The sequence below is a fragment of the Syngnathus floridae genome, chromosome 6 (genome assembly GCF_059516105.1).
Source record: "Syngnathus floridae isolate MCC-2025c chromosome 6, RoL_Sflo_1.0, whole genome shotgun sequence".
Classification (NCBI taxonomy): Eukaryota; Metazoa; Chordata; class Actinopteri; order Syngnathiformes; family Syngnathidae; genus Syngnathus; species Syngnathus floridae.
This window is the reverse complement of record NC_142418.1, coordinates 16,671,226-16,687,904: the sequence shown is the minus strand read 5'-3', so window position 1 is coordinate 16,687,904 and position 16,679 is coordinate 16,671,226. Positions and strand designations below refer to the sequence as shown.

General features: G+C 40.9%; 6 protein-coding genes across 12 annotated transcripts; 4 read left to right on the top strand and 2 right to left on the bottom strand.

Moving 5' to 3' along the window:
- Positions 1–246: 246 nt before the first annotated feature.
- On the top strand, positions 247–3,523 carry LOC148396929 (patatin-like phospholipase domain-containing protein 2). Its single transcript, XM_088378618.1, has 8 exons — positions 247–510; positions 1,221–1,453; positions 1,768–1,833; positions 1,898–2,107; positions 2,189–2,249; positions 2,316–2,435; positions 2,643–2,946; positions 3,062–3,523. Exons 1-7 carry the CDS (start codon positions 324–326, stop codon positions 2,774–2,776), a joined length of 1,011 nt encoding a protein of 336 aa, XP_088234744.1. The 5' UTR covers positions 247–323; the 3' UTR covers positions 2,777–2,946; positions 3,062–3,523.
- On the bottom strand, positions 3,275–7,100 carry LOC148396928 (G/T mismatch-specific thymine DNA glycosylase-like). 3 transcript variants are annotated; one of them, XM_088378611.1, is made up of 11 exons: positions 6,960–7,100; positions 6,315–6,389; positions 6,001–6,155; positions 5,507–5,874; positions 5,359–5,428; positions 5,160–5,295; positions 5,006–5,088; positions 4,834–4,928; positions 4,590–4,761; positions 4,379–4,528; positions 3,275–4,247 (listed from the first exon to the last, which is right to left on the bottom strand). In XM_088378611.1, the coding sequence occupies exons 2-11, from the start codon at positions 6,371–6,373 to the stop codon at positions 4,093–4,095; spliced, it is 1,443 nt and encodes a 480-aa protein (XP_088234737.1). In that variant the 5' UTR covers positions 6,374–6,389; positions 6,960–7,100; the 3' UTR covers positions 3,275–4,092. The 3 variants fall into 3 exon arrangements, with proteins under 3 accessions (XP_088234737.1, XP_088234738.1, XP_088234739.1); XM_088378612.1 differs by having other exon boundaries at positions 3,275–4,244; XM_088378613.1 differs by having other exon boundaries at positions 4,136–4,280.
- Positions 7,101–7,526: 426 nt separating this feature from the next.
- On the bottom strand, positions 7,527–10,506 carry tdg.2 (thymine DNA glycosylase, tandem duplicate 2). 3 transcript variants are annotated; one of them, XM_088379360.1, is made up of 10 exons: positions 10,387–10,476; positions 10,117–10,188; positions 9,493–9,836; positions 9,168–9,373; positions 8,962–9,031; positions 8,755–8,890; positions 8,588–8,670; positions 8,259–8,353; positions 8,015–8,189; positions 7,527–7,937 (listed from the first exon to the last, which is right to left on the bottom strand). In XM_088379360.1, exons 1-10 carry the CDS (start codon positions 10,395–10,397, stop codon positions 7,828–7,830), a joined length of 1,302 nt encoding a protein of 433 aa, XP_088235486.1. In that variant the 5' UTR covers positions 10,398–10,476; the 3' UTR covers positions 7,527–7,827. The 3 variants fall into 3 exon arrangements, with proteins under 3 accessions (XP_088235486.1, XP_088235484.1, XP_088235487.1); XM_088379358.1 differs by having other exon boundaries at positions 9,168–9,376; positions 10,387–10,475; XM_088379361.1 differs by lacking the exon at positions 10,117–10,188 and having other exon boundaries at positions 9,168–9,376; positions 10,387–10,506.
- A 58-nt stretch (positions 10,507–10,564) lies between these two features.
- Positions 10,565–11,419, top strand: uqcc6 (ubiquinol-cytochrome c reductase complex assembly factor 6). Of its 2 annotated transcripts, none has more exons than XM_088379363.1 (3): positions 10,565–10,718; positions 10,820–10,969; positions 11,141–11,419. In XM_088379363.1, the coding sequence occupies exons 2-3, from the start codon at positions 10,862–10,864 to the stop codon at positions 11,252–11,254; spliced, it is 222 nt and encodes a 73-aa protein (XP_088235489.1). In that variant the 5' UTR covers positions 10,565–10,718; positions 10,820–10,861; the 3' UTR covers positions 11,255–11,419. The 2 variants fall into 2 exon arrangements, with proteins under 2 accessions (XP_088235489.1, XP_088235490.1); XM_088379364.1 differs by having other exon boundaries at positions 10,565–10,741.
- A 149-nt stretch (positions 11,420–11,568) lies between these two features.
- efcab10 (EF-hand calcium binding domain 10) lies at positions 11,569–12,975 on the top strand. Its single transcript, XM_088379362.1, has 4 exons — positions 11,569–11,727; positions 12,203–12,367; positions 12,446–12,536; positions 12,610–12,975. Exons 1-4 carry the CDS (start codon positions 11,625–11,627, stop codon positions 12,653–12,655), a joined length of 405 nt encoding a protein of 134 aa, XP_088235488.1. The 5' UTR covers positions 11,569–11,624; the 3' UTR covers positions 12,656–12,975.
- Positions 12,976–13,153: 178 nt separating this feature from the next.
- Positions 13,154–16,228, top strand: samm50 (SAMM50 sorting and assembly machinery component). Of its 2 annotated transcripts, XM_088379357.1 has the most exons (15): positions 13,157–13,331; positions 13,712–13,822; positions 13,897–13,998; positions 14,073–14,160; positions 14,220–14,326; positions 14,400–14,530; positions 14,608–14,695; positions 14,767–14,895; positions 15,020–15,091; positions 15,171–15,257; positions 15,345–15,415; positions 15,484–15,551; positions 15,630–15,776; positions 15,850–15,991; positions 16,072–16,228. In XM_088379357.1, the coding sequence occupies exons 1-15, from the start codon at positions 13,311–13,313 to the stop codon at positions 16,115–16,117; spliced, it is 1,410 nt and encodes a 469-aa protein (XP_088235483.1). In that variant the 5' UTR covers positions 13,157–13,310; the 3' UTR covers positions 16,118–16,228. The 2 variants fall into 2 exon arrangements, with proteins under 2 accessions (XP_088235482.1, XP_088235483.1); XM_088379356.1 differs by having other exon boundaries at positions 13,154–13,331; positions 15,484–15,776.
- Positions 16,229–16,679: the final 451 nt, after the last annotated feature.

Sequence of the window (16,679 nt, the reverse complement as noted above, 5' to 3'; positions counted from 1 at the left end):
ATCATGAGGTCTGAGGAACTAATTAGAATTCAATAAAACTGCTGTTTCAATGGAAGTCACAGGAAAATGTATTTATTTATTTATGTTGATTATTATGTTCATGAATACATTGAAAAATGTAACATCCATCTCATGATAACTTTTAAATGTATATATTGATCCTGAAGCAAAAACCCCATTAAGATTATTTTTCTGAACCAGGCCTGCCCCTTCCCTTACAGTTATGAAATCAGCGCTGTCGTAAGCTGATCTAGAATGTTGCGCAACACTGCCGAGCATGCCTGTGAGAGCTTGTGTGTGTGAAGCGTCCAAGAGTTGAAAGGATGTATGGCCGAGCTGAAGAGTGGAATATATCCTTTGCGGGTTGCGGCTTTCGCAGTGTTTACTACATGGGAGCCATGACGTGCATCCTGGAACGAGCGCCAAACCTGGTGCACGGGGCCTCCAAGATTTGCGGAGCGTCGTCGGGATGCCTGGTGGCGGCGGCGTTGACTGTGGGACTCCCCATCGGTGAGAAACCTGAGCTTTAAAAACAACCTGTTACACTCACCCCATGAATACCTCGAGTCATTTGAGAATGAGTACATAACAGTTTTTTTCATCTTACGGTCAACATACACTGCAAGTATATATATATAAAAAACAAAAACTATTACCAATCAAATAAAATGAAGCATTGGAAAAAGAAAATTAATGAAACCTAAACACATTCTAAAGTGGAATTTAAAATTGAATAGAAATAACTATAATTAAAAATCCAATACTATTACAATGATACTTCTGTAATTCACATGAACGGAAAAACGTGACATTTGTCCTAGACTAGTCATTCTCAAACTTATATGCCACCTAAAAACATGAAAAACACTATCATAATACTTCACAATATTTATAACGTCTTATGCACCTGCAAAAGAGAAGCGTGGAGAGTCTGTGTCTTCAAAATGCTACACTGTTATTTGTTGACTACGGTTAAATGGGGCAGGTGGGGGGGGGGGGGGGGGAGTACTGTAATAACAGTAATTGAACTCAAGTCCATAGAGTCAAACAAACAAAGAGTTCATTGGTTCACAGATGCATTGGTTCACAGATATGCGCTCACACACAGTTTATCATAAAAGAAAACAGATTGCAGTGTGTGTGAGGTCCAAGGCCGACAGTGTAGTAGTTGACATAAACACATTGCAACATTAGATGACGTTTTAAAACGTGATCCTCAGAACATTTGTACATGGACGTGTTAACGGCGGCTAAAGAAGCTAGGAAGCACCGCTTGAGTGTCTTCCACCCGACCTTCAGCCTCCTGCGAACGCTGCGCGACTCCCTGCGGGAGAAACTTCCGGAAGATGCCCACCGGCGTGCCTCGGGGAGGCTCTGCGTGTCCATCACCAGGATAAGGGACAGGAGAAACGTCCTGGTGTCCCATTTTGACAGCAGGGAGGAGCTCATACAGGTGTGTCATTCACATTTGAGTGTTTGACTCCAGATTTGATTCATATTATTGAATCTATTTTTGATTGTATTTTTGGCTCGTAAGAATCTCCGAGTTGAATTCAAATAATAGTGTCAATCTTTGTGTTTGAATCTCCATGTTTGATTCCATGTTGATTCACATGTATGTGTTCAAATCTATCAGAATCAAATCAATGTTTGACTCACATCATAGTGTTTGACTGGCCTGTTTGACTCCATGTTTGATTCACATGTATATGTTCAAATCTATCGGAATCAAATCAATGTTTGACTCACATCATAGTGTCTATGTAGGTGCTAATGTGCAGCTGCTTCTTCCCAGTCTACTGTGGCTTGATTCCACCTTCCTACCGTGGACAAGTGAGTCAATACCATTAAAGACAAACCCAACAATCATTACCTTTCTAATCGGTATATATCTTAGCTATACATGGATGGAGCCCTGAGCAATAACATGCCGCTGTTGGAGCATCCAAACACCATCACAGTGGCTCCATTCTGCAGTGAGAGCGACATCAGCCCCAAAGATGGCGCTTGGACCGCCATTTCGGTGTACTGCAATAACCTCAGCATCCAGGTGACCACGGGAAACGTGCGGCGTATCTACACCTCCTTCCTACCTCCAACACCTGAGGTTAGACTCTCAGTGTTTGACTCTATTTGCTTGATTCCATTTTTGACTCTGTGCCCAAGTGACTCCTTGTTTGACTCACAGGAGCTGGCTGAGATCTTCCACAGTGGCTACACAGATGCTCTTTGCTTTCTGAGACAAGAAGGTAAGACTAACTATAACAAATTTTCCTTTTGATTCTTTTTTTTGTACACTAATGTACGTGTTCCAGATTTGCTGGCTAGATCTTCTCCAGAAGAGCAGGTGGACATTACAAAGGCAGCTTTGGGGGATCAACCCTGGTGGCTGGAGCATAAACATGCACATAACCTTCCGCTCAATATCAAGAGAGGTGAAGCCATCAAATATTTTACAATTATACAAAGATAAAAATACAGTGTATATAACAAACGAGTTCAAATTAAAAATAGAATCCAAGTCAGTGAGTGAAAAATAGAAAGTAGAACTTTTCATGAAATTCAACCGAATTTCCCATAATATCATAAAAGTGGGAAAATAATTGTATTATTTTTTTTGTGCTTTGTGTATTTGCAAACAGTATTGTGTGTGGCGTGTCGGGATGCAGGTGATCGAATTGGAAGCCAAAGTTTGTGTCTAGTTGAAGTTTTTTACTACGTGCTGACTCCACTGGTGGTTGCCGTTGAGTTGATTTTGTTCCTTTTAAAAAGGTAATGTTTAAATTCTAATTAAATTAATTCTGCCTAACAACAATGTCATTTTTTCCTTATGGGGGTATTCAATATGTGACATATTGTAATAATGACTTTCTTTGGCAGCCTCTTAAGGACCACAAATAATCTACGAAGACAAAAGAGCAGTTGCCATGACAACAACTGCAACAGGTGTATATTTGTGTAGCTTTTAACCCATATTTAGCTACTATACAATTCGAATGACATTTTCATCTTTTCCGTTAACTGTTATAATTATGGAGCTTGATTTTTTTTTCTCTTCCAGCGTGTCATCGAAGAAGAAACGCAGCAGATTGGACTTTAACTCTGAAAAGAACTGATTAACAAATGTGCTTATTTAATATTACTGTGTAGTTTTTGACATATTTATGTATCGGTTTTGTGAATATTTAACCTTGCACAGGAGGATCTAGTAACTTATGATAAAGATGGTTTACTTAATTTCTTTTTCCAATAAAAACTCCCTCAACAGAACGGGTGAATAAAACCAAAATGCAATGATTTATAAAAAGCACCATCAGATCATTTTTAATGAACAAAACATAATCATAAAACCCTTGACATTTTCAAACAGTAAATTGATTCTAAAAAGTCCTAAAAGAAAATTAATTTATGATAAAAGGCTGCTGAGATAACTCCAAAAGATAACATCTTTTGTATACTCGCTTGTTTACTGCATCAGTGTGCAGTACAAATGTAAACAGGATTCAAAAAGGGCACCAAAGAAGCCGCTGCGTAGGTAACAAAAAAGAAAAGAAAAACAAGTGCGACTAAGTTTTGAATTAAGGGCTTCAAGTAGGACAGAGTGGAGATGAGAGTATTGGGACACATCTCTTGATTTAGAAGTGGACAAAAGTATTGGGACAGGGGACAACCCATGACAGAGGTGTCTCAATACTTTTGTCCACTCAATGGATAAAGTATTGAGACATGAGACAGTGATTGAACTATAAAAGGCATGTCCCAATACTTTTGTCCGTTGAGTTGGAATGTGACTAGTAGAAGACAACAATGCTAATGAAGTTAGCATTTCCATTCCATTATGTCTTTCCGTTTTCTGCAGCCTTCAGCTGATGCAGAGTTCCAAGTCCACTTCCAAGTGTCTCCATGGACAGCCCAAACAAAAGTCCCTGCATTTCACCTGTTTTTAAAATGGCTGCCGTCGAGATCATCAAACCACAAACTAAAATTTTAAAAGCGTGCAGAGAGAATATTCTGCAATATGTCTACAAAGTCTATCTAGGCGTGTATATTCCACTAAGGAAGAAAAGTTAAAAAAATAGAAACAATTTGTCCTCATACATCTGGGGCCTGGCTAGCTCCTCCTCCTCCACCTCCTCCTTCTTCTGCGCTCACGTCTGGAATCTGATCAGCTCGCGATTCTGTCATCCCGTCTCCGTCGGGAAGTTGGGAACTCTTTGACGTGCCTGCATCCTGTCCTCCGTCTTCTGCTGGAATTAGAAATGGACTTTTTGTTTCTCACACTGCAAAATGAAACGAAATCCACACTTATCATTCTTTTGCTGTGATTTAATTTTTGTGTCTCCATCCCAGCTTATGTGGAGAACCACGGGTGTCTTACCAGCATTATTTTCCTGGCTCGGTGAGTCAAAATGCCCGTTGGCCTGACTCTGACCTCCCTCGGCCGACGGCTCGACATAAGCTCCTCCGTAGGCGTCCTCGTAACCGGGATCGTACTGCTCCTCCTTGATGGCGACTCTCTTGGCGTCCTCTGCGGAGGGAGACGGTCGGGGGAATAAACAAAGCGGCGACGTACGACACTTGAAACGTACCTTTGGCCAATTGTAGGTTGAACGAGTATTTGATCTCCTCGATCTCTTTGGGCCGCTGGATGCCCCGGAGATGGTCGCGCAGCTCCCGCAGCTTGATGTAGAAGTGGACTTTGTCCTGAGCGCGAGGGAACTGAGCGCAACGAGCGCTGGAGGACGGCATCAGGTACAGAGCCTGACCAAAAAAAAAAACATTCAACATCTTGTGCGCCATTGTTAGAAGAAGACTGGCGGGATGTTTACTTACCACCTCGCAGTCGGGAATTTTGTGCGGCTGCAAACCAAAGTCTAGCGTTTTTGGTTTTTTACCAAATAGTTCTCGACAGAACATTTCATATATGCCTGGAAGGAAGAGGAGGGGGTGAAGATTATTTCTGATGTAAAATATGTATATTAATAAAAGATTGGCCGAGACTTACATTTTCCATTGAACACGGCAATGAGAGGTTTATATTTCATCAGTTTTTCCACGAGAATTTTGCCTCCTTCGCGCAGCTCTTTGCTGACGGGATAGAAATCGAGAAGGTTTCGAGACAGCTGTTCAACGACAAATAACCGAGTATTGTCGCTAACCTTGACAGGTCTTTACTGCCCGGCGTCGCCCTGGAAACCATGTTGGTGAAGCCCATTTTGTACTTGCCAGGCAACGTGTCGTCGTGCGTGTGGTTGAGCTGCTCTTCGGTGAATCCCGAAAGGAAGAGGCACTTCCCTACGAAGAAAAATAAAATCTCAGCCGAGCTAACTTTGATTTGCTGATTCTGTAAATGCTTACAAAAATGATTTCCAGGACCAGGAAACCATCGTCCGATGTAGGCGGCCATTAATCCCGGATTGATACCGATCTGCGAGAAAAAGAGTTTTACAAGGTTGTATCGGCTGCTTGCCTTTCTTTTCGAGCAATATCAACAAGTTCTGCTCACAATGACATAGTCCAGATTGAAGTCCAGCAGGTCCGGCAGGGTCTTTTTCATCACCTCCTCCTCCGACATGCCCTTGAAACGATCCACTTTCCTCTTCACCTTTTTGAAGGTCTCATCGATCTTCTCCTGCTTGCCGTCGACCGCTTGACCCTCGGCGCCCTTTTTGGGTTTCGGGCCTGGTTTGCCCTTTGGCGCTTTGGGTTCTTTCGGAGGTTTGGGTGCTTTAGGAGGTTTGGGTTCTTTCGGAGGTTTAGGTGCTTTCGGAGGTTTGGGTGCTTTCGGAGGTTTGGGTTCCTTTGGGACCTTTGGGACCTTTGGCGGCTTGGGTTCCTTGGGCTGAGCTGCTCGGCCACGCTTTTTGGGCGGAGCTGCGTGGAAGATTCAACAAAATTTGTTATCGTTGTGGAGATTAGATTGCATTAGAAATGATTTCTTTCAGTTTAATTAAAAAAACTTTTAAACAGGGGTGAGTAGACTTTCTATATACACTGTACGTTTTGTCAAGTTAGCGGGCTCCTGCTGCTCCATCATAGGCTCAGGGTGATCCATGTGCGGTGGAGCTGCTGCTGCTCCCTCCGGGTAGTGCGGCGGATGGTTGTAGTTCGAATATTGGGCTTGAAGGGCTTGGAACCGCTGAGCTGACTGAATCCTGAAGCAAGAAATTGAAAGAACCCGCTAAAATCTGTGTCTCTTGATGCTCCCAAAGCAAAACACCATCAAAACACATGAAACTTGAAATCATAAAACAAAGACTGGATTTAATGTAGGACTTGATGGTTATTTATTTGGCCTATTCTGTACAACTCACCACTGTTGCAGATACTCCGAAGAGCCAACAGGCAGGGATCCGTTCAGCTTATTGTCCATCTTGTGGGCTCTTTAACTTAATTAAATAAAATCCAACATGCTTCGTGAGTGATAAAAATGGGAGTGGTACATGCAATAAAATGATGGTTAACAAAACATGGAGAAATCCACAATCTGGACTTTTTCCCACTCATTCTTATTCATAGAAAACTTGTGTATAATGATTTTGATTGTGTTTTTCAATCGAACCATATTTAACACAATAGAACTGTCATTGCGTCATTAAACATTCCCGTGCATCAGCTACACGTGAGTACTTTTTAAAAATTAAATACCTTCTTTCTTCCACGGCTAAATGCTAACAATGCTAACAACAAACCACGATGTAAACCTCACTTTTTATGAACAACTGGTTCCATTGTTATCAAACGTTTCATTTGCAAAACTCATCATTTCCATTCCGTATTAATTTGTACGAATTAAAAGAAAGTATTTATGAAGTAAACTAGATACAAGTACCCTTACCAAAACTACAGCTAATATTAGCCACCGGCTAGCCGCTAAGCTACCGCGGATGGATGATCTCGTTTGAATGATACACCAAAACGGCGCAACAGTTGAGAGTATAAACATGCACTAGACGTACCTAGCTAACGGTTGTTTTAATCCGATTCTCCGGGCGGGGAAGCAGTTTTATTTTCCCCACATATGCCGCTCTTTATTCAGAACATTGAAAGAGCTTCAGGGGCAACAAAGACGTGACAGCGCAGTCTCATTCAACTTTGACATGAGGCAATTCCAAGTCCGAGACGTAGGGGTCGGTTAAAATAGGAATAAAATACAATGAACCAGCGACTTTATTCAAATTATTGTGTGAGACATAAAAAATATTCACTATAGTTTTATACATTTATATGCGTATCAATCTGTTTATTATTTGCTTTTGTACAGAATATTACAAAAATTGAGGATACTTTGTGTACTATTGGTTTGAACCGCTAGGCTTTTAAATGTGAAGATGTTTTCTATTGGCTAAAAGTTTGTGACGTAGGACGCGGCGTATCCTTGCTGAATGAGTATGCTTAGTATGTAAAACCAGTAACTTTTTTAAATCGAAACTGGTAAGTCTGATAATTACGTCTCAAATATTAAAAATCTGACTTTTTCCACCCATATGTACATTTTACAGTACACAAAGAACCATAGCAGGAAATTGATCATTACGATTTTAATAGAAATCATAGTCAAATCACTTGTCTGCACAGATGGTTACACATAAAATTTCATTATTTCAAAATACAGTACAAAAGTAAGTAACCAAAGAAAAAAGGTGATAGCAAAAGCAATAAATAGTGGAAAATATCACACCTAGAACAGTACATGCTCAGTGAGGGCTAAGTTGAAACAGTTGTGTGCAGTCTTTTTTTTTTTTTTTTTTTAGTGCATTCCACTAAAATTCTGCAGTAAACTGTGTGATTCCTCTTGTGTGCCAATTGCAGTGTGCAAATGTCACTTCAATAAAAGTTTCCTGGACTGCTTTGCCTCACATTCTCATGCTGACCGCTACAGCTTTCGTATTCGGGATCCAGCTGCTCCTCTTTGATGGCAATCCTCTTTGCATCTTCTGCACAACAAAGAAGCAATAAAAAGAAAAAAGGTAAGGAAGGAATCCCAGAGTTGCTGTATGCGGCGAGGGGTTACCTTTGGCCTGCTGCAGGTCAAAGGAGTAGTCTGTCTCCAGCACGTCCCGGCCGGGCACTACTCCACCTTTCATGTGGTCCCGCAACTCCTTCAGCTTGATGTAGAAGTGCACTTTGTCCTGCGCGCGGGGGAACTGGGCACATCGCGGACTGGATGAAGGCATCAAGTAGCACACCTAGACCAAGAGAAACACGCTATGGCTTTTTCTTGATGGAGGGTTTTGTGGATGTGATGTTTTGTATACCGTTTCAGTGTCAGGGATCTTGTAGGGCTGCAAGCCAAAATCCAGGTTCTTGGCCTTCACGCCAAAGATTTCCTTGCAGAATATTTCGTAAATACCTAATATGATAAAAGATATAAGCCATCTGGAACTTTGAGGATGCATAAATAAAAAATATTTTTTTAAATGATCTTTGAATAAATTATTTATATTTATTATTATTTATATTTATTTACAATAAATTTATATAATTATAATAAATTATTTGTATATGTTTTTTCTTTTACAAAAATACAATAGTATCAAATATAAATCTTAAGACCTTTGAATGATATTTTTTAATCTGACAATACCTTTTCCGTTAAAAGCTGCTATCAGCGGTTTGTATTTTTGCAGCTTTTCAAGCAACTGTCGCCCTCCTTCACGGATTTCCTTACTGCAAAGGAAAAGAAGACAATGTCTTTTTACATTCAAAACAGTGCCGGACGCTCTTTTCCTTTTCTTTCTTTAAATGAATCACCTGGAAAGGTCTTTGCTGCCAGGTGTGGTCCTCTCAACCATGTTTGTAAAGCCGATGCCGTATTTCTCCGGCAGACTCTCGTCATGCGTGAAGTTGAGCTGCTGCTCGGTGAAACCGGACAGAAACAAACATTTCCCTGCGGACAAAGCAGGATAAAAAAAAAAAAATTAAAAACTACATGAATAATGAATAGAAATGTCAACGTACAGAAATGGTTGCCAGGGTTGGGGTAGTGGTGTCCTTTATAGGCCGACAACAGTCCCGGGTTGATTCCAATCTGAGGAGAAACATGAGGGGGTTACCACGGAAACACATCGCAAAGAAAACCACACGCTCCTCAAACAAAAACCTTACGACGCATCTTCCGACAATTGTGCACTTTTTATGAATTCGGTATGCTCTTTATAACTCACGATCAAAATGTCAAGATTGTAGGTAATAACGTCAGGCAGCGTTTTGGCCATAACCTCAGCCACTGACATGCCGTTGAAGCGGTTCAGTGTCCTTTTGGCCTTCTTTGCTGCTGCCTCGCTCTCATCCTCATCTTCCTCTTTCACCGCCCCGCCTCCTTCGCGTTGATTCTTGGGTGGGCGCCCTCGCTTTTTCTTCACCGGCATCGCTGCTACAAAAGTACATAGTATGATAGAAAAAGTTATAGACAGCATTCATGATCTATTTTCAATAGCACCTATTCTCAGGGAACATTTAAAAAAAAAATACATGTAGGTTTTCATTCACCTTGAGGTGGGGTAGCGGGTGGAGGTTGGTGGTGAACATTCAGCTCCTCTTGCTGTGTTGGATGTTGATACTGAGATTGCTGTTGTACTGCATGTTCATACTGATTCTGCTGCTGCTGTTGTTGTTGCTGCGGGTATGCAGGATGCTGATCTTGCTGCTGCTCCTGCTGGTAGACAGGTTCCTGGTAGTGGAAGTAGTTCTGATAAAACTGCTCCTGGTAGAGCGGCTGCTCCTTGTGCACCGACAGTTCAGTCATGACGGGCTCATCCCTGGGGCCCTCGCTGTAGTGGTTGTGGTGGGACATCACGGGCTGCAGCTCGGGGTGTTGCTGGCTTGACTGGTACCTTGGAACAACCAAGAAGACATTTAAGCATTTTGGTGATATCCATGATGTCAACTATTGCACAACACTCTTTCGACTACTCAAAACATGCAAATGAAAATTAAAAAAAATGGAGTTGCTCACAAATGGTGTTTTGCATTTTAGTGTATATGCGAATAATTCTGCCTTCAGATTGCATTATACTGCATGCACAAAAATGATCATTTGAATAATTTAAAAGAAAACATAACAAGCCGAGATGACGAATGCATTTCCTCGGAATTATTCCAGCAACAACTCACCACTGCTGGAAATAATCCATGGGCACAGTCAACGGTGTAAACTCGTTTTCCTCCATACTGACTGTCAATTTACTTCACAAAAACATCAAGATTCAGAGAACAACGAAGCTGTGCCGAAAGAGAGCGCATTGCAGTGCTGCTTACGCTACCATGACAAAAAACATCTCCGGATAATGGCACTTGTCGCCTTACGTTACGTTTATCAAACGATTTTAAATAATATACATCTGTCGGGATAAAACAATCACATATATGCCAAATTTGACATACCTGTCATACATTTTAAGGCTTCGGATTTTGCGACGAGGGGGTAGGGAAGCTATTTCAAAACAAAGAGCATCGAAACTTTGCGATGTGTTCGCTTATCGCCACCTATCGGTCGGAAGGCGCACTTTTTCTTCTTCTTCATCATCTCGCCGTCTCGGCAACTTTCTTGCTTGTTACCGCCCTCTATTGGGCAAAACGAAAGGTGACGACTCCAACCCGGATGTAATCTCTTCGGCGTGCGACCTGTTTGTCTCCCGATGACCGTCAGTTTTGAAACAACGTGTTTACACATTTAACAATGCGATAATTTACCATTTTAATGCAAACTTTTAAAGGTAAACGTGTAGAGCACTTACAGGTATTATTAGGATCCTGTTTGCTTTTCATTTTAGCAATGTACACTGATGGCATAATTTGTGTTTATATTTGTTCACAGTCCGAAAGTGTGCATGGTGTTCCACCTTGAAGCTGTGCAAAAATGCCTGCTGGAGTGTCATGGACTCGTTACCTGAGGATGTACGGAGCATGTATTTTGGCCATGTTTGCCGGGGCACAGGCGGTCCACCAGTACTACCTACCTGACCTGGTGAGGCGACTGAATTCAATATTTCACATTTACAAACGTATTTATCAGTCCACACATGTGGGTGTTAATTTATTATGAAGTATTGACTGATTTAAGTAGCTCTATTTTATGCAGGTATTGCATCAAAATTCTGACAACGCTGATTTTACTAATTTCTTTCTTTTCCATCAGAGTATACCAGAGGTCCCCCCAAAACCTGGTGAGCTAAAGACAGAATTACTGGGTTTAAAACTCAGAGAAGCAGCCGCACAGCAGCAGATGAAAGAAGAACCCAAGACGAACTAATCTGGAGATAATTTATAATGGAAATATTCTCAGGACAATGGACAATATACTGTATTACAGTCATTAGCGAGGTGGAGGTAGATGGTGCATCATCTCCTGCTGATCGGATAAGCATTGTAGAAAATGTTGTTTGTTTCAAAATGTAAATAAAATACAATAAATAAATCAATGGCATTTTTTATTGCTTGTAATGAAATTTTGCTAGTATTTAATTGTTGAATTTTGCCACGCCACATTTATGTATGAAATAAAGTTTTTATTGTTTTGATTTCTTTGATACACAAATGTCGCATGACGACCCTTTTTTTTTTTGTGTGCGGAGATTTCGTATCCTAGCAACCGAATATCAACATTCAGAATTGTGGACAAGATGGCGACCGAACGGGAGAAAGAAGCTTCTGCTTACCTGGAAAAACACAAAATCTTTGACCTTATGAAAAACCTCACCAGCATGCTCTTCTTTTACAGACCGGGTTAGACTTTTATATATTACAAACAACTGTTTTTTTAGGGCAGTTTTTATAAAACTACTCGAGTTTACCAGATAATTAGTAGGTTAGCTGAACTAGAAAGTCAGTTTAATGGTTCTTTTCTCTGATTAAATTATTGTTTATTTGTAGTATGTGTACATTTAGTTTCTTAAGCTTATTGTATATTTAGAAAGTTTACTGATATCCTGCAATTGTACAGAAATACTATGAAATTTTGCTAATCTTCATAAAAACAGTCACTGTCGACCTTTCCAGTTTACTCCAGTTTGATTGGTCATTGGCAGTTTGATTGGTCATATTTTATTTTGATTGTCTTATTTATAAACGTTTTTAGCCGACGTCACAATTTATTGCAGTATATATATTTGTCTTAGTCTTTTCATCTATTTTCACGTTGTTTTCTCATTTGCTCGTCATATTATTTTTCATCTATCTGAATTTGTTTGTTTCTTTTTAGATGATCCCAAAGAGTTTCTCATTGAGAAACTGAAACAACTAAAAGAAGCTCGAGATAACGGCCAAGAAGCGCCCAGTCTCCTCAGCTCTTCCAACCTAGATGCAATATTTGGTCTCGTGGACCCGGCCAATCAAAGACATGTCACGTTTACACAATACAAACAGGGTAAGTGCCAAAGATATCAAAAAAAGAAACATCTTTACATACTGTTCTGTTAAACTGGCCTTTTTTTTTTCTCCTCAGCTCTGATCTCACTGGGCATGAAAGACATCAATGAGTGTCCTGATGGTGTAAACGAAGACAAAATATCCTATGATACTTTCATAACAGAAGGGTAAGAGAGGTTGTGGGAATTTAGTTAAAATTCTTTATTTTTGGATCATAATATTGTGTTATTTTTTTTACAGGATGATAAGCTTGCAGAAAGGCTCATCGACATACAAACAACCTTAAATATTTATTTTTACTCCTTAAAGTAACTCTTTCATGTATCATTATACACTTTTGCAATGCTGTTCTATTTTATGATTTGAGACAGACCTATATGATAGCATGACATTATTTTATAACAATACAAATACAAATAAAACAATGACGCATTTGATTTGGTGGAACTGAATGAAGTGAATCATGGGTAGTGGCAGTAAATTATGATTCATTACTTCATTTGAATGCTGCACATTTGTCACTCATCCATTTGTTAGTGTAATTAATATTTTTAAAACAAAATATTTTTATGAACACATCAATGAATAAAAAAGTGAATTTCTGTATTTACAGTATATTTGTTTATTGGTTTGTATCAAGTCTATTTTTTCATGTAATTGTCTATTATTTATATTTACTTAAGTATTTTAGTTAGATGTATTTTCATATGTACTGTATATTATTCATTTTAGTATTGTTTTGTAGTTTTCACCGGGGAATCAATGGCCGCTTCCCGGTGGGCGTGGCCAAGCCAAATACCGGAAGTGACATGGCCGCCTCCTTGCGTGAAGCCCTTTCTCCTGTCTCCGCTTGTTAGTCTTGGGTGTTTGCTTTTTTGCGTTTCTCCTCCTTTCTCAACTGTCACCGTTTTCCACCCAGTCACCGTCGCTTGGATCCCAGCATGGGCACCGTCCACGCCAGGGTAAGAAAAGCGACGGAAACGTGTTGTTTTTGGCGTTTGACCTCTCGCCGTGTGCGGCTGCTAAGGAGAAAAGGGAGGGAGGCCCTCAGTGACAGCGTCCACCCTTCGACGACACGTTGGGCATTAGGGGCGCCTATTAACGAACACAATATGCATTTTTATACCTCTATCACACTTTATTTGCTGTGCATGTTAAGATATTAACCCAAAAAATGCTAAAAATTGAGGTTTGCTTAGACGGAAGATGCCAGCTCGCTGTCTTCATGCCTTTTTGTGCATCACATTTTTATGATCTGAATGGAAAAACATCAGGAAATTAATGATTGAAATCACAGTGTGCCTCTGATGATTGTTTTTCTTTCTGCAACATGGTGTTGCAGAGCCTGGACCCTCTGCCCATGCAGGGTCCAGAGCTGGGAATTCACGCCGACGACATTGAGCCTCCTGAAATGGAGCAGGAGCCCAAGCAGGAGATTCTGGAAAACAAGGATGTAAGATCCATGTAGTTTCCTCGCATGCTGCAAAACATCCTTTTATCAAATAATGTTTCTTTTGCAATCCAAAGGTGGTGGTCCAGAGGGTGCATATAGACGGGCTTGGAAGGACCAAGGAGGACCTGCTGTCTTATGAGATCTCAGGCGTTTTCCGAGCAAAGAATTTAATCGATGTATGTATTGTAAATACGACAACGTGAATCTCCGGCTTGTTAACTGAGTCTTCGCTGCTGTGTTGTTAATTCAGGTGATGAAAAAATCCCACGAAGCCAGGCAGAAGCTGCTCCGTCTCGGAATCTTCCGAAAAGTTGAAGTTGTTATTGACACCTCAAGAGGTACGCCAAACACAAATTCCAACTTTACAAAGCTACTTTGACTTCTTTTTATATTCAAGGTGATGACGCTCTTCCCAACGGCCTCGACGTGACCTTCGAGGTCACCGAGCTGAGGCGGATGACCGGCAGTTACAACACGATGGTTGGCAACAATGAAGGAAGCATGGTGAGTGCGTAACAGGAACATCTCACTCGAGTTGTCACTACTCAGTGATGGTTACAATAATGCGTCACGGCAGGTGCTGGGAATGAAGTTGCCAAATGTGTTCGGCCGGGCCGAGAAGCTCACCTTTCAATTCTCCTACGGCACCAAAGAGACTTCCTATGGCCTTTCCTTTTTCAAACCTCAAGTGGGGAACTTTGAACGCAAGTAAGAACACATTTTGGATTGGTTATTTGTATTTTTTTAAGGTCAAGTAACTTTCCATCTCTTTCCCTTTCGTGTAGCATCACGTTCAATGCCTATAAAGTAACGGGTCAATTTCCGTGGAGCTCCCTGCGGGAGACGGATCGTGGCGTCTCGGTGGAGCTGAATGTAAATACCCGCAAGCAGTTACGTTATTGCGAAGCGAATTTTTTTACCGTATGCCATCCATCTTTGCTCAGTTCCCCGTCTGGAAGACCAACCAAACCCTGAAGTGGGAAGGCGTGTGGAGAGATTTGGGATGTCTGGCTCGCACCGCCTCCTTCGCTGTCCGGGAAGAGAGTGGACATTCCCTCAAGTCGTCACTGGCGGTATCTTCGATTTTAATCTATCAAGAAATGCACTGTTGTTCCATAAACGGCCATTTTGAATGACATTGAGTCGACTCTAACGATGACATCACCACCTTGGATGACATCTTTTTTTCCCCGTCAGCACGCCATGGTCATCGACACCAGAAATTCTTCCATCCTGCCCAGGAAAGGCGTCCTCTTGAAAATCCATCAGGTCGCTTGCAGACCACTTTATTCTCCATTTATCCACAAACATATTAATTTATTAATGTATTATTTATTCATTTTTGCAGGAGCTTGCCGGTTACACGGGAGGAGATGCCAGTTTCCTCAAGGAGGACTTTGAAATCCAGCTCAATAAAAGCCTCTTTTGGGACTCTGTAAGATTTCCACATCTTTTGTCATTTTAAAGCCTGTAAAAATATTAAATGATTCTTCACCCAAAATTTTTTTTATTTCCCTCGCAGGTTCTGTCTGCCTCCATGTGGGGCGGTTTGCTGCTGCCTATTGGTGAAAAGCCAACAAGCATAGCAGACAGGTTTTTAGAGTTTTCTTGTTATATTTTAAATGGGGAAAAGATCATAATTTTCTTCGTCATCCCTCCAGGTTCTATCTAGGTGGCCCCACCAGTATTCGTGGTTTCAGCATGTATAGCATGGGCCCGCAGAGCGAAGGTGAGATTCATCATCAGCTTCGAGGCTTCTTTTTGTGTTTGTTAAGTTTTTGTGTTTTGTTTTTTACTGGTATGACAGGCGATTACCTGGGAGGAGAAGCCTACTGGGCGGGAGGCCTTCACCTCTACACTCCGCTGCCCTTCCGGCCAGGCAGGGGGGGCTTCGGCGACCTCTTCCGAACGCATTTCTTTCTCAACGCCGGGAATCTTTGTAACCTTAACTATGGTGAATAAGCTCCTAAGAAGAAAAAAAAAAAGATTGCTATGTCTCAAAAGTTTAACAGGTTTGTCTTGGTTAGGGGAGGGACCTCAAGCACATTTGAAGAAGCTGGCTGAGTGCATTCGCTGGTCATATGGACTTGGCATTGTGTTGCGTTTGGGCAACATTGCCAGACTGGAGCTGAACTACTGCATTCCCATGGGAGTTCAGAGTGGAGACAGGTAAAAGATTTTTCTTGGTCTCTCTCTTTTTTTTTTTAATATTACAAAAATATGGAATTTGAATGCCTGCTGTTTTCCAGGATATGTGATGGGGTGCAGTTTGGAGCAGGAATACGCTTCCTCTGAAGCCACGAGTCTCTGTATAACGGAAACGCCACGGCGCTGAAAGGGAAGACTGCGAATATTAGATGTTTGTTTGCAACTTGTCACTTCAATGATAAACATGTTTGCACTGAATTAGCGTTGCTCAGTTTTCTTTTCCCACCTTTGAAAATATATTTGGACTGGTTTTATTAGTCTTTTAGGCTTGTTACTTTTTACGACCCAAGCAGATACCATTGTGTTTAAAAAAAAAAGTTCGGTAATGTAAACAAGAGTCTTGGAAAAGCAACATAGTTGTGTCAGCTCTATAACCAACAGCCTCTGGTATTCAAAAATTCTCCATATAATCTGAGATCATACAATTGAGGTGTTTTTTTTCTGTTGATTTATTATTAGCAAATCTAGTTGATTTTTCCCACATTATTTTGATTGCATGAACGCACCTTTGGCTTACTTTTTTTTTTCTCAGTCATTTCGACTTTTGTCCTTAAATTATTATTACCAACTTTTAGTTAAGGACTTAAATCAATACATATACAGATAAAAAAAAATATGTATTGAATGAATGGCTAATGGCTGCGTCAAA

What these genes read in the sequence shown, in the direction of transcription:
- uqcc6 (XM_088379363.1), top strand. Translation starts at nt 10,862, where the DNA reads ATGCCTGCTGGAGTGTCATGGACTCGTTACCTGAGGATGTACGGAGCA. An exon ending in AGTACTACCTACCTGACCTG is followed by an intron (nt 10,970 to 11,140) that starts GTGAGGCGACTG and finishes CTTTTCCATCAG; the next exon opens with AGTATACCAGAGGTCCCCCC.
- tdg.2 (XM_088379358.1), bottom strand. An exon ending in ATGGATTATTTCCAGCAGTG is followed by an intron (nt 9,837 to 10,116) that starts GTGAGTTGTTGC and finishes GGTTGTTCCAAG; the next exon opens with GTACCAGTCAAGCCAGCAAC. An exon ending in TGACCTGCAGCAGGCCAAAG is followed by an intron (nt 7,938 to 8,014) that starts GTAACCCCTCGC and finishes TTTGTTGTGCAG; the next exon opens with AAGATGCAAAGAGGATTGCC.
- samm50 (XM_088379356.1), top strand. Translation starts at nt 13,311, where the DNA reads ATGGGCACCGTCCACGCCAGG. An exon ending in CCCTCAAGTCGTCACTGGCG is followed by an intron (nt 14,896 to 15,019) that starts GTATCTTCGATT and finishes TTTCCCCGTCAG; the next exon opens with CACGCCATGGTCATCGACAC. An exon ending in AAAGCCTCTTTTGGGACTCT is followed by an intron (nt 15,258 to 15,344) that starts GTAAGATTTCCA and finishes TTTCCCTCGCAG; the next exon opens with GTTCTGTCTGCCTCCATGTG.
- LOC148396929 (XM_088378618.1), top strand. Translation starts at nt 324, where the DNA reads ATGTATGGCCGAGCTGAAGAGTGGAATATATCCTTTGCGGGTTGCGGC. An exon ending in GCAGGGAGGAGCTCATACAG is followed by an intron (nt 1,454 to 1,767) that starts GTGTGTCATTCA and finishes GTGTCTATGTAG; the next exon opens with GTGCTAATGTGCAGCTGCTT. An exon ending in TCCTACCTCCAACACCTGAG is followed by an intron (nt 2,108 to 2,188) that starts GTTAGACTCTCA and finishes TTTGACTCACAG; the next exon opens with GAGCTGGCTGAGATCTTCCA.
- efcab10 (XM_088379362.1), top strand. Translation starts at nt 11,625, where the DNA reads ATGGCGACCGAACGGGAGAAAGAAGCTTCTGCTTACCTGGAAAAACAC. An exon ending in GTTTACACAATACAAACAGG is followed by an intron (nt 12,368 to 12,445) that starts GTAAGTGCCAAA and finishes TTTTCTCCTCAG; the next exon opens with CTCTGATCTCACTGGGCATG. An exon ending in GATACTTTCATAACAGAAGG is followed by an intron (nt 12,537 to 12,609) that starts GTAAGAGAGGTT and finishes TTTTTTTTACAG; the next exon opens with GATGATAAGCTTGCAGAAAG.
- LOC148396928 (XM_088378611.1), bottom strand. Translation starts at nt 6,373, where the DNA reads ATGGACAATAAGCTGAACGGATCCCTGCCTGTTGGCTCTTCGGAGTAT. An exon ending in TGGTCCTGGAAATCATTTTT is followed by an intron (nt 5,296 to 5,358) that starts GTAAGCATTTAC and finishes TTTTCTTCGTAG; the next exon opens with GGAAGTGCCTCTTCCTTTCG. An exon ending in GGCAGTAAAGACCTGTCAAG is followed by an intron (nt 5,089 to 5,159) that starts GTTAGCGACAAT and finishes CTATCCCGTCAG; the next exon opens with CAAAGAGCTGCGCGAAGGAG.